At 46.4% G+C, this 11,697-nt stretch overlaps 1 protein-coding gene across 1 annotated transcript; it reads right to left on the reverse strand.

Annotated features, from left to right (window-relative positions):
* Positions 1 to 9,519: 9,519 nt before the first annotated feature.
* On the reverse strand, positions 9,520 to 10,782 carry LOC123133036 (chlorophyllase-1). The gene is made up of 2 exons (XM_044552582.1): positions 10,441 to 10,782; positions 9,520 to 10,307 (listed from the first exon to the last, which is right to left on the reverse strand). Exons 1-2 carry the CDS (start codon positions 10,714 to 10,716, stop codon positions 9,636 to 9,638), a joined length of 948 nt encoding a protein of 315 aa, XP_044408517.1. The 5' UTR covers positions 10,717 to 10,782; the 3' UTR covers positions 9,520 to 9,635.
* Positions 10,783 to 11,697: the final 915 nt, after the last annotated feature.

Here is an 11,697-nt window from a genome sequence, read left to right on the forward strand (position 1 = left end):
TAAGCAATAAGGAGGTGGAGGAGGTGTTGGGGAGGGAGAAGGAGGCAACCAAAGGCCAAGGACTCAAGGTATGAAGTCCCTCCTCTCCCCCACTATATATAGGGGTGCCAAGGGGGGGTGGCCGGCCCTAGGAGATCCAATCTCCTAAGGGGTGCGGCGGCCAAGGGGGGTTTCCCCCCCCCCCCCCCCCAAGGCACCTAGGAGGTGCCTTACCCTCCTAGGACTCTTTCCCCCTTAAACCCTAGGCGCATGGGCTTATGTGGGGCTGGTGCCCTTGGCCCAAGCAGGACAAGGCGCACCCCCTACAGCCCATGTGGCCCCCGGGGATGGGTGGTCCCACCCGGTGGGCCCCCGGGACCCCTCCGGTGGTCCCGATACAATACCGATAACCCTGAAACTTGTCCCGATGCCCGAAACAGGACTTCCCATATATAAATCTTTACCTCCGGACCATTCCGGAACTCCTCGTGACGTTCGGGATCTCATCCGGGACTCCGAACAACATTCGGGTTACTGCATATACATATCCCTACAACCCTAGCGTAACTGAACCTTAAGTGTGTAGACCCTACGGGTTCGGGAGACATGTAGACATGACCGAGATCGCTCTCCGGTCAATAACCAACAGTGGGATCTGGATACCCATGTTGGCTCCCACATGCTCCACGATGATCTCATCGGATGAACCACGATGTCGAGGATTTAATCAACCCCGTATGCAATTCCCTTTGTCAATCGATATGTTACTTGCCCGAGATTCGATCGTCGGTATCCCAATACCTCGTTCAATCTTGTTACCGGCAAGTCACTTTACTCGTACCGTAATGCATGATCCCGTGACCAAACACTTGGTTACTTTGAGCTCATTATGATGATGCATTACTGAGTGGGCCCAGTGATATCTCTCCGTCATACGGAGTGACAAATCCCAGTCTCGATCCATATAAAACAATAGATACTTTCGGAGATACCTGTAGTGCACCTTTATAGTCACCCAGTTACGTTGTGACGTTTGATACACCCAAAGCACTCCTACGGTATCCAGGAGTTATACGATCTCATGGTCGAAGGAAGAGATACTTTGACATTGCAAAACTCTAGCAAACGAACTATACGATCTTGTGCTATGTTTAGGATTGGGTCTTGTCCATCACATCATTATCCTAATGATGTGATCCCGTTATCAATGACATCCAATGTCCATAGCCAGGAAACCATGACTATCTATTGATCAACGAGCTAGTCAACTAGATGCTTACTAGGGACATGTTGGTGTCTGTTATTCACACATGTATTACGATTTCCGGATAACACAATTATAGCATGAATAGAGACAATTATCATGAACAAAGAAATATAATAATAATTCTTTTATTATTGCCTCTAGGGCATATTTCCAACAGCGCGTAGATGTCGAGTGGAGCCTTCTGAAGCTAAGCGGAATCGTCGGCGATGAAGGTGAGAGCACGGAGACGGATCTCGCGGCCCTCGACCAAAAATCCACCAGCAACCATGATGAAAGTGATCGGAAGAAATGCAACTTCTCCAAAAATCGCTATGACACCGGCCCCACGGTGGGCGCCAACTGTCGTGGTTCTAAGTCTGACAGTAGAATGGGGGTAGGTATGGAGAGGCAAAATCCTAGCTATGGAGCAGTTGTAAACACAAGAAATGTACGAGTTCAGGCCCTTCTCGGAGGAAGTAACAGCCCTACGTCTCGGAGCCCGGAGGCGGTCGAGTGGATTATGTGTGTATGGATTACAAGGGTGCGAACCCTTTACACTGAGGAGGGGGGTGGCTTATATAGTGTCTGCCAGACCCCTCCGGCCCTCAGTAATGCAGGGTTTAAAGTACATTAAGTCTAGGCGTTACTGGTAACGCCTTACATAAAGTGTCATAAATGTCATAAAGACTACTTAATTACAGACCGTTTGGATGCGGTGTGGCTCTTGATCTCCTGGTGGTCGAATGAGTCTTCATGGTCGAGTCCTTCGAGTCCGTCGAGTGAAGTCCCTCTTGGTCGACTGGAAGGCAGTTTCTTCTAAGGGTGTCCTTGGGTAGGGTACTTAGATCAGGTCTATGACCCTACCCTAGATATATGACTTCATCACCGCCCGCCCGCGTCATAGCCTTGCGCCCAGCGAGGATGAGTCGGCCATGTACGCTGCTTCCGGCTCCCGTGGCGAACTGGCCACGCCCACGACCGACGAGTCCCAGGGGGCGCTGCCAGCGGCCACCTCGACCGGCTGTAGAGTCCGGCGTCCCGGAAGACCATGATACGGCCCGACCACGCCCGGTCAAACTATACCTTCCTCGCCCACGTACCGTGTCGACAGCGACATGGGATACTCCGGCATCTCCCCTGCCATCTCCTCCACCTATTCCTACTTCTCCTCCTCCTCCTGCCATACTGGACTGATCAGAATCTTCATCCGGAGGAAGGTTTAGATCAAGGAAAACCATGGTGGAAGAAAGTAGAGAGAGAGCTCAGTGAACTAGAATGTGAGGAGGCCATCGACTTATAACATGTTGTGTCCATTGAAAATTTCATAGATGGCGCCGAACTTAGGAGGGAAAAATGGCGCCATGTTCTTTGATGTGTTTCCCTCCAATTTTAAGTTAAAATTTTCTAATCCAGCGCCACCATGGAGGAAAAATGGCGCCATGTACTTGCAGGAGCGAGCTCTTTTTTGGCCAGTGCATGAAGGTGTGGAGGAGTCATTGTTGAGCTACGTGCAGAAAAAGGGGGAGAGGAAGTTGCATGCAAGGGATTAATAGAGAGGGAGGAAAGCGGGCTGCACGGCGCCCAAAAAAATCTTGCATGCGATTTGGTTGGTCAAGTACTATTCCCAATTTTTGCTCCTCTTTTTATGCAACAGCCTTGGTACTAGAGATTCAAAACTTAGGCCTTATACAGATGGAAGGAGGGAGTACGGCGAAGCGGCGAGCAGGCACAATGGAAGAATGCTGCAGAGATCGCAGGCCATCTGCACATCCAGCAACCGCCATCTAACACACCAGCAACGGATGCTCTTCACGACGATGCTATTCCAGCAAAGTCTATGTCTACCTGCAAGTTCCAGACCAATACTGTGCATAGAAGCCGCAAGCTATCTACAGCGGCCCCTGCGTCAGCGGAGAAGCAACGGCAAATCTGCTTGCCAGCATTCTTCGACAGCGATGGTGACCACTATCTATTTATACATCCTGTCCATCAGATCCGCCCCCGCAGCAGAAGGAAACACAAAGGTGTGTTCGTTCATCCGTTCTTCATACGTCGTCCTATCAGCTCCCTAAAATAATGGAACATTGAGGAGTCGAGGGCCAATTGTAGATAACACGCGATTTCGATGGATTCAACATGGATCTTCGAACGCAACGCACACCGGCCGTGACGCATGCAGCGCCCGCATGCGTGCAGTATCAGGTTGTTGCTCGGCTCTCGCAAGAAACAGAGACGCATGCCTGTGTGGAAGCCATTGTGCACGTGGATTTACCATCCACCTAGAACCACTTTGCAAGCAGATCGCTGTCATTGCACTTGCTGGAAGTGGAGATTGGGATCTAGAAGAGAGGATTGTCGTCTATTGTGTGTGTGCTAAGAAGACACTACTGAGGACGTGATCGTAGTTCATGGGGATAACAAGTAATCCCTCCTTCATCCATCCAAAGCCACCGTCAGCTACAATTTGTGTGCCGTTGCTAAGCCGGCCTGAGAATTTGACTTATTTGCATGTGCTTTTGTCAGGGTAGTGCTTCTCTTGAATAAACTGACTTTCGCTTGATGTATGGCTCCCTGGCAAGCTTCTTCACCTTTCCCTAGAACATGAGCTCATGGATATATGTGAGAGTGTGCAATCTTAGGATATGGTTGATGCTTGCCTACGTACACACGGACGGTCTAAGTAATACTCCCTCCATATGAGGTCTCCTCTACAACAGAAGCAGTGTATATCCTCTTTCTTCCTCTACAACACTAAATAGAGCAACATCAATCTTTATACACAAGGAGCAGGCGTAGCACCACCAAGAAAATAAAGAAAACTTTTAGCACACTAGTACATGTGTTAAAATGGAAGCCTCGCTGCTTTTTTTTCAAAAAGGGGGGATTCCCGGCCTCTGCATCAGAAGATGCATACGGCCACATTTATAAATAAATAAAGTAGTTCAAAAATGTCTTGCAAAGTGCTGCAACAAAGGATGCTAGCTCACAAAGAGCTAGCAAAATAAAACAAGGCCCAAAAGCCACAAACGGCTGGCATAATAAAGAGAGATAGGTAAACTAATCGCCTATCCTATTACATGACCGCCATCCAAACCGGTTGAAGATATCCCGCGCTACCATCTCCCACCGGACAGATCCAGTAACCAAACGCGCCCTGGCCTCCGTCGGAGTGAGTAATGACCACGTACGGATTAGCGCAGTAGCACGGAATAAAGCCTGCAAAAAATGAATAGTTTTTGTTCTGTTAAAATCCAAGTCATTTCTGCAGTTCCAAATTGCCCATAACAACGCACATGCTCCCACTCGAATTTGTCTAGCTGTTTCGGCCTCTATACCAACCAGCCATGTTCCAAAAAACGACCTGACCGAATTCGGAGGAGTAATGTTAAAGGCAATTTGCACCGAGCGCCACAACACCCTCGCCATCGGGCAATCAAAGAAAAGATGCTTGATAGTTTCATCCCGATCACAGAAACTACATCTAGTAGAACCTGTCCAGTTACGCTTAATCAAATTATCTTTCATTAGAACGACTTGTTTATGTACAAACCACATAAACACTTTGATTTTCAGAGGAACCTTAACTTTCCAAACGTGTTTGGAACTAGGAATAACACTAGAGTTGATGACATCAATGTACATCGACTTGACTGTGAATTCACCAGATTTAGTAAGATTCCAACACAACTAATCGGGCTGATGAGTAAGCTGAACCTCCATTAGTCTACTCACCAGATGAATCCAAGCCTCCCACCTGTCACCCACAAGCACCCTCCTAAATTGGATGTTAAGAGGAGCAGATTGCAAACTCGTTGCAACCAAAGCATCCCGTCGCTGCACAATGTGATAAAGCGCCGGATACTGGAGTGCCAGCGGTGCATCACCTAGCCAAGTATCCTCCCAGAAACGAGTGTTATTGCCATCATCGACAATAAACTTTGTTCTATTAAAGAAAGTAGCTTTGACCCTCATTAGCCCCTTCCAGAAAGGCGAATCAGTGGGTCGAGTTGTCACCTGCGACAAGGTCTTAGAGTACAGATACTTGTTACGAAGAATCTGCACCCAAGTTGCCTCAGTCTCGGCAAATAACTTACAAAGCCACTTACTGAGAAGGCATCTGTTCTTAACTTCAAGGTTCTCAACCCCAAGACCCCCTTGGTCTTTTGGTCGGTAGATGACATCCCATTTGGCTAGACGGTACTTTCTCTTAGTTTCATCGCTCTGCCAGAAGAAACGTGACCGATAGAAGTCCAGCCTTTTCCTAACTCCAACTGGTACTTCAAAAATGGATAAAAGAAACATAGGCAAACTCGTGAGCACCGAATTAATGAGAATCAATCGGCCTCCATACGATATTAGTTTTCCCTTCCAGCAGCTCAGTTTCTTCTCAAACCAATCCTCGATACACTTCCATTCGCTGTTAGTCAACTTACGATGGTGAATGGGGATACCTAGGTAAGTGAACGGAAGAGTACCCAAATCGCAACCAAACAGTTGCTTGTATGCATCTTGTTCCTCTTTGGCTCTACCAAAACAGAACAACTCGCTTTTATGGAAGTTGATCTTCAGACCGGACAATTGCTCAAAAAGGCACAATACCAACTTCATATTTCTCGCTTTAACCAAGTCGTGCTCCATAAAGATGATTGTATCATCGGCGTACTGGAGAATGGACACACCACCATCGACAAGATGAGGCACCAAGCCACCTACTTGCCCTGCCTCCTTTGCCCTTCCTATCAAGATTGCTAACATATCAACAACAACGTTGAAGAGGATAGGAGACATTGGATCACCTTGCCTGCCCTTGTGTGTCTGGAAATAATGACCTATATCGTCATTCACTTTAATTCCAACACTCCCTTTTTGCGTGAAAGATTCAACTTGGCGCCTCCAAGCTTCATCAAAACCCTTCATACGTAAGGCTTGTTGTAGAAAGGGCCATTTGACTTTATCGTACGACTTCTCGAAATCTACCTTAAAAACCACTCCATCCAGTTTTTTCGTGTGAATTTCATGGAGTGTTTCATGCAGGACCACCACCCCTTCAAGGATGTTCCTATCCGGCATGAAAGCAGTTTGAGTAGGCTGCACCACAGTATGCGCAATCTGTGTGAGCCTATTCGTCCCGACCTTGGTAAAAAATTTGAAACTTACATTAAGAAGACAGATTGGCCGAAATTGCTCAATCCGCACTGCCTCTGTCTTCTTGGGAAGAAGTGTTATCGTTCCAAAATTCAGCTGAAAAAGGTGAAGCTGGCCAGCGAAAAGATCAATAAACAAAGGCAATAGATCTCCTTTAATAATGTGCCAACATTTCTTGTAAAACTCGGCCAGGAAACCATCCGGGCCAGGAGCCTTATTATTCTTCATCTGGGAAATGGCCTCAAATACCTCTTCCTCAGAGAAAGGAGCAACTAAAATATCATTCTCAACAGCTGTCAGTTGAGGCACATCCTCAATCCTAGACTCATCCAGCGACACACGGTTCTCCTCTGGAGGTCCAAACAGCTGCTTGTAATACTCAGTGATATAAAGCTTTAAGTTTTCCTGACCCAAAATCGTTCTCTTATCTTGTTCAAGCCGAAAGATCCTCTTATTTCTATGCTTATCATTGGCAATCATGTGAAAAAATTGTGTGTTCGCGTCCCCCTGGACGACCCGTCGGACCTTGGCCCGAAGCGCCCACTTTAATTCTTCGTCATGAAGGAGCTCTTTCAGCCTCATTTCCGCATCGTGCTTCGCCTGAAGCTCCGAGGCTGGCAGGATCATGTTCTCAACTTTTACATCAAGGGACTGAATAAGCGAAAGGAGTTGTTCCTTCTCAATCTTATAAACCCCACTAAGATGTTTAGCCCACCCTCGTAGGAAACTTCTCAAGTGCCTAATTTTATTCTGCCAGCGCTCAAGTGCAGTTCTACCTCCTGCATCCTTAGCCCATTCTCTGGCTACGAGATCTAAGAACCCTTGTCTCTCAAACCACGCAAGCTCGAACGAGAAAACATTCTTATTTCCCACATGGGTGGCCTCCCCAGAGTCAATGAATAAAGGCGTATGGTCGGAAATACCCCGGGTAAGTGCCTGCACCATTACACATGGGAATTTCTTTTCCCATTCGACGCTAGCTAGTACCCGATCCAGCTTCTCAAACGTCATATTTGGCAGGGCATTAGCCCAAGTGAACTTCCTTCCCGAAAGCTCTATCTCACGCAGATCCAGGCTTTCAATGATGGTGTTAAACATGAACGACCATCTATCGTCGAAATTATCATTATTCTTCTCATCACGCCTTCTGATGATATTAAAATCACCCCCCACTAGGATAGGCAGTTGCTCAGAACCGCAAATCCTAACCAAATCAGCCAAAAAATCTGGTTTAAGCTCGGGCTGTGCGGCTCCATAAACCGCCACCAAAGCCCAGTTAAACCCATCGGTCTTCGACCTCACCCTAAACTTAACCGCGAAATCCCCCATGACCACGCTTCGGACTTCTAACGAGTCACGTCTAACTCCGAGTAAAATCCCACCCGCTCCTCCTCGCGGCGGTAAACAATGCCAATCAAACTCAATACCTCCCGACAGCGTATTGAGAAATTGAGGCGAAAAGTCGGCTCTAGCCTCGCTACTGAGTTATGTTAATAAATAATCCAAGTGTTGCAACAGGCAACAAAATAAATATTAAGCTATACACACGCACAGAAATAATCGATGGTTCCATCAGCATTGTTGCCAAAAAGAAAAAAATATTAAAGATGCATACATGGGGTGAGGCGATGTGTTCGTTAGCCAAGAAAAATCTACGTACATGAGTTCCATTGTTACAGCAGGAAGAGAAACCACAAAAAGTCCTCTGTTTTGATCCAAATTAGATGAATTCAAGGCTAACTATGTGACAGTACAAGAGTGAATTAGTATAGCTTACTTATAACCGCCGTACGACATAGCCTGGCCACTGACGTGGAAAATGCCTGAGAGGTGCAAGCAAGGCGACGTCGCGAGCTGCCCTGCCAGCGCATTGTGTCATTATATGTGTCTGAGTTACCAGGAAAAATAATAAACTTGTAATACGGCAATTATTTAAAAAAATCTTGGAAATGAGCTGTCATGTGTGAAGATTCATGGCTTTCGGGCAAATGATCAATCTTTGGGCCCATATGGCATAGTTTGTTCAAATTATCTCATATTATGCACAAGGGTGCATCTTGGAATGGAAAACTATGTTGCCTAAGAAAGTTTTCATTTTCTTTGGATGAAAGATATCATTTTCCATTTTTCGAGTGACCAAAATGAGTTTTTTTTAATAACCTACCAAATAATTGTTACAAAATTGGACAAATAAAGTTTATAAAATACTAGGCCATCTCCTACTGGTTCGGCCCTCCAGCCGTTCGGCCCCCCAGGGCACAGAAAATAGCGGCCTGGGGGGCGAGCCGGCGCTAGTTTGGCCCCTGGGGTTCGGTTCATTCCCCATGTTAAGGACATTTGACTATACTTTTTTTGAGAAAAATAATAATTGGATTAGGAGTGTCTGAGTGATGAATTTTTATCATCTTGTAACACATGACATAGATGTAATTTCTGATACTTCTGATGTTCTTTATATTAACATGACATTTGATAAATAGATCGAAAGTTTTTCCAAGAAAAACATTGTCACTCAGTTCAATTACTCCAAATCATACCCTATATCCTAAGCTCTACATTGTGGTCGTCGAATTATAAATAGATCGAATTAGGCCGAAGTGCTACCTCACCGCCGGCCGCTGCCACTGCCGCCGCCAACGCTGCCGCAGCCCATGAGTGAGTCGCCGCCGCCGCTGCTGCTAGGTTTACGGTTCATGGGTGAGAGGGGATCAAAAGAATGCACGGGAGTCGGGAGAGAGAGAGCCGGGGTCGCTTAAGCGACATGGCGGTCAAAACCAGCCACGTGTACAGTTTTAGTCAAAACTAGGTCCACGTCATACAAATACCACTTGAAGTGTAGCGAGGGACGAAAAATACCCGGTTTAAATAGTTGAGGGACTGGGTTTTACTGGTTTCAAAGTTGAGGGACGATTTCTATACTATCGCCAGAGTTCGAGGACAAAAAATATACTTTTCCCTTATGCATATGTTTTGGTCATCAGCGCCCGTTGTCCCTTGACATACACACATATTTCCTTGACCGAGCAAATTGTGGTTCATAAGAACAAGTATTTTTCTTCCGTTGCAACGCATGTGCATTTGTGCTAGTATTTCTAAGTACGGACAAGAACATAACAAATAATCATTTATGAAAATTGATATCAGAGCAGTTATAGTTTTTACTCAAATTTATTTATCATGGTCTGACGATAGCAAACCTCATATTACAACTTATTTATTGGAGCAACCCGCGGCTGGTTAAGTTTGGCATGAGTCAGCTGCCATTTCACGCCAGGCGGTGCTCAACCGGATCAAGCGTCGCTGGTGCAACTGTCGGGTCTCTCAGTATGGCCTCAAGATCTCCATGTTTCTCACCAATGGTAGCATTCAGAAATGCCACCATGATCCCAGAAACGCACCTCCTCATCTTGTCCTTGCACCCACTCCCATCCTTGCACACGCAGGTCATTAACTTGGAGGCGTTATAGTCCAGCATGTCCAGATGCCCGTAGTCCTTGGTCACAATGTAGCTGCAGGGTGGCCTGCACTCGCGGTACAACTCCGCGTGGTTCACGTCATTGGGTGCACAGGGCGGGAAGAATATGTTCTTCTTCTCCTCGCCGAGCCCGGTGCCGATTACTAGCACAGGCATTGCAATGTCGAAAGAGGAGGGCTCGTAGGTGAGGATCTTGGGTTTGAGCTGAGAGGACTTCCCTTTGCCGGCAACAGGGTCGAGGCCGACCAGCGCCGAGAAGGTTAGGTGGGTCTTGGCATGCCCCAAGGCCAAGGAGAAAGCCGTGTGGCCTCCTCGGCTGTGGCCGGCCAAGGCGAGCTTGGAGAGCTCCGGCTGGACGCCTTCGGGGAGCACGGACGGAAGACCGTCGGGGAGCCAGTCTGCCACCTTGGCTGCGGCGGCGATGTCATTGGCGTCACCCAAAGGTATGATACAGTTGTTGAACTGCATTAAAAAATGTTGCATAGTTAGTTGATCAACGCAAGCTAGCATATAGAATTATAATAGATCCTCTTCTGAGAGAGACTTCAGCAAACAGTAATTAGTGCTGATACATATGAAGATGGTACTGATCGACCTGGGGTGCAACCATGATGAACCCATGTGATGCGGTGTGCTGGAGAAGTTGTTTGTAGTAGTGGTTATGGAGGAAGAAGCCGTGCAAGAACATGGCAACGGGGTAGGTTCCTGCATCCTTGGGTGCTACAATCAGGAGCGGTATAGGTAGTGTCGGTACCTTTTTCGCATCCACCTGAATTTCCTCCACCGCAAGGTTCCCCGGCTGGAACACTGAGGTGACCACCTCAAGAACCTCGGCACTGGACTTGTTCACAATTTCTGCAGATGCTGCCATCTCTCACTCAAGCTCGGGGCACCAGCTCTCTATCTTTACAAAAGCTTTGATGTGGCGATGATCAGAAGAGAGGACCAATGTGGCAGATTTATAGCAGGGTGGATAACTTGTGGCTACTATGGTGCATAGTGTACTTCAGCTAGATGTTTGGGACATGAGAAGAACGTGTTGGAGAAGATGATTAACGCTGGTGGAATAAATTTCGTAGGATTAGGTTTGAAGGCAGGGCGTGGGGTGGGGACTGGCCGAATTGAAGCTGGACAAGAACAGAAATGGTCCAAGACGTTGAACCTTACCGGTGGGTGGCAGCTAGAGCAATTGATTGAATCCCTTACAGAAAAACTATCAGCATCGCAGATTTATTGAATCCCTTACATAAGAACTAAGCAGCGTCAAGACATGTACAGCCAGAGATTGTTTTGCATAGGTTTACTACTTACACCTCTCCAACAAGTAAGCAGTTCCTGTAAGTTTATTTACTTTCACAAAAATGAAGCATTGAGTTTTTCTGGCCGTTATCTATTATATATTAAAAGTATGATACGGTGAATTAGGAGCAAGAGAAATAGCTTGAAAATTCCAAATTGATCAAAAAATATCAGCCCTTCATCTGATAAATCTTTAATATTAAAAAAGAAAACCGTTAAATCTTCGTAACAATATAAAGAATAGCTAGGATTTCTAGAAGAAGATGCCATTCGTTTGATGAGAAATAAAAAGGAATATCGAGTATTCGTGTGGCTGAAGCTGAAGCAACTACTTTCGAAGTAACAGAAAGAAAAGCAACGACTGGAGTAGGGCGAATCCATTCTTTTTTCGAAATCGATTTCGAAAAAGAACTACTAATCCTTAACTTTTCGAGGATTCCTTCATCAGTGGTTGTGAATGACTGACTTTTTCAATCCTTTCGACCTTGGTTCCGTAGGAGCAAGTCAGAAAGGTTGAGAAATAGAACCATCTGATTTGATTCGTTCCCAATAA

The sequence above is a fragment of the Triticum aestivum genome, chromosome 6B (assembly GCF_018294505.1).
Source record: "Triticum aestivum cultivar Chinese Spring chromosome 6B, IWGSC CS RefSeq v2.1, whole genome shotgun sequence".
NCBI classification, from domain to species: Eukaryota; Viridiplantae; Streptophyta; class Magnoliopsida; order Poales; family Poaceae; genus Triticum; species Triticum aestivum.

Coding starts and splice junctions, on each gene's coding strand:
- LOC123133036 (XM_044552582.1), bottom strand. CDS start 10,716: ATGGCAGCATCTGCAGAAATTGTGAACAAGTCCAGTGCCGAGGTTCTT. Junction 10,308..10,440: donor TCATCATGGTTGCACCCCAG/GTCGATCAGTAC, acceptor TTTTTAATGCAG/TTCAACAACTGTATCATACC.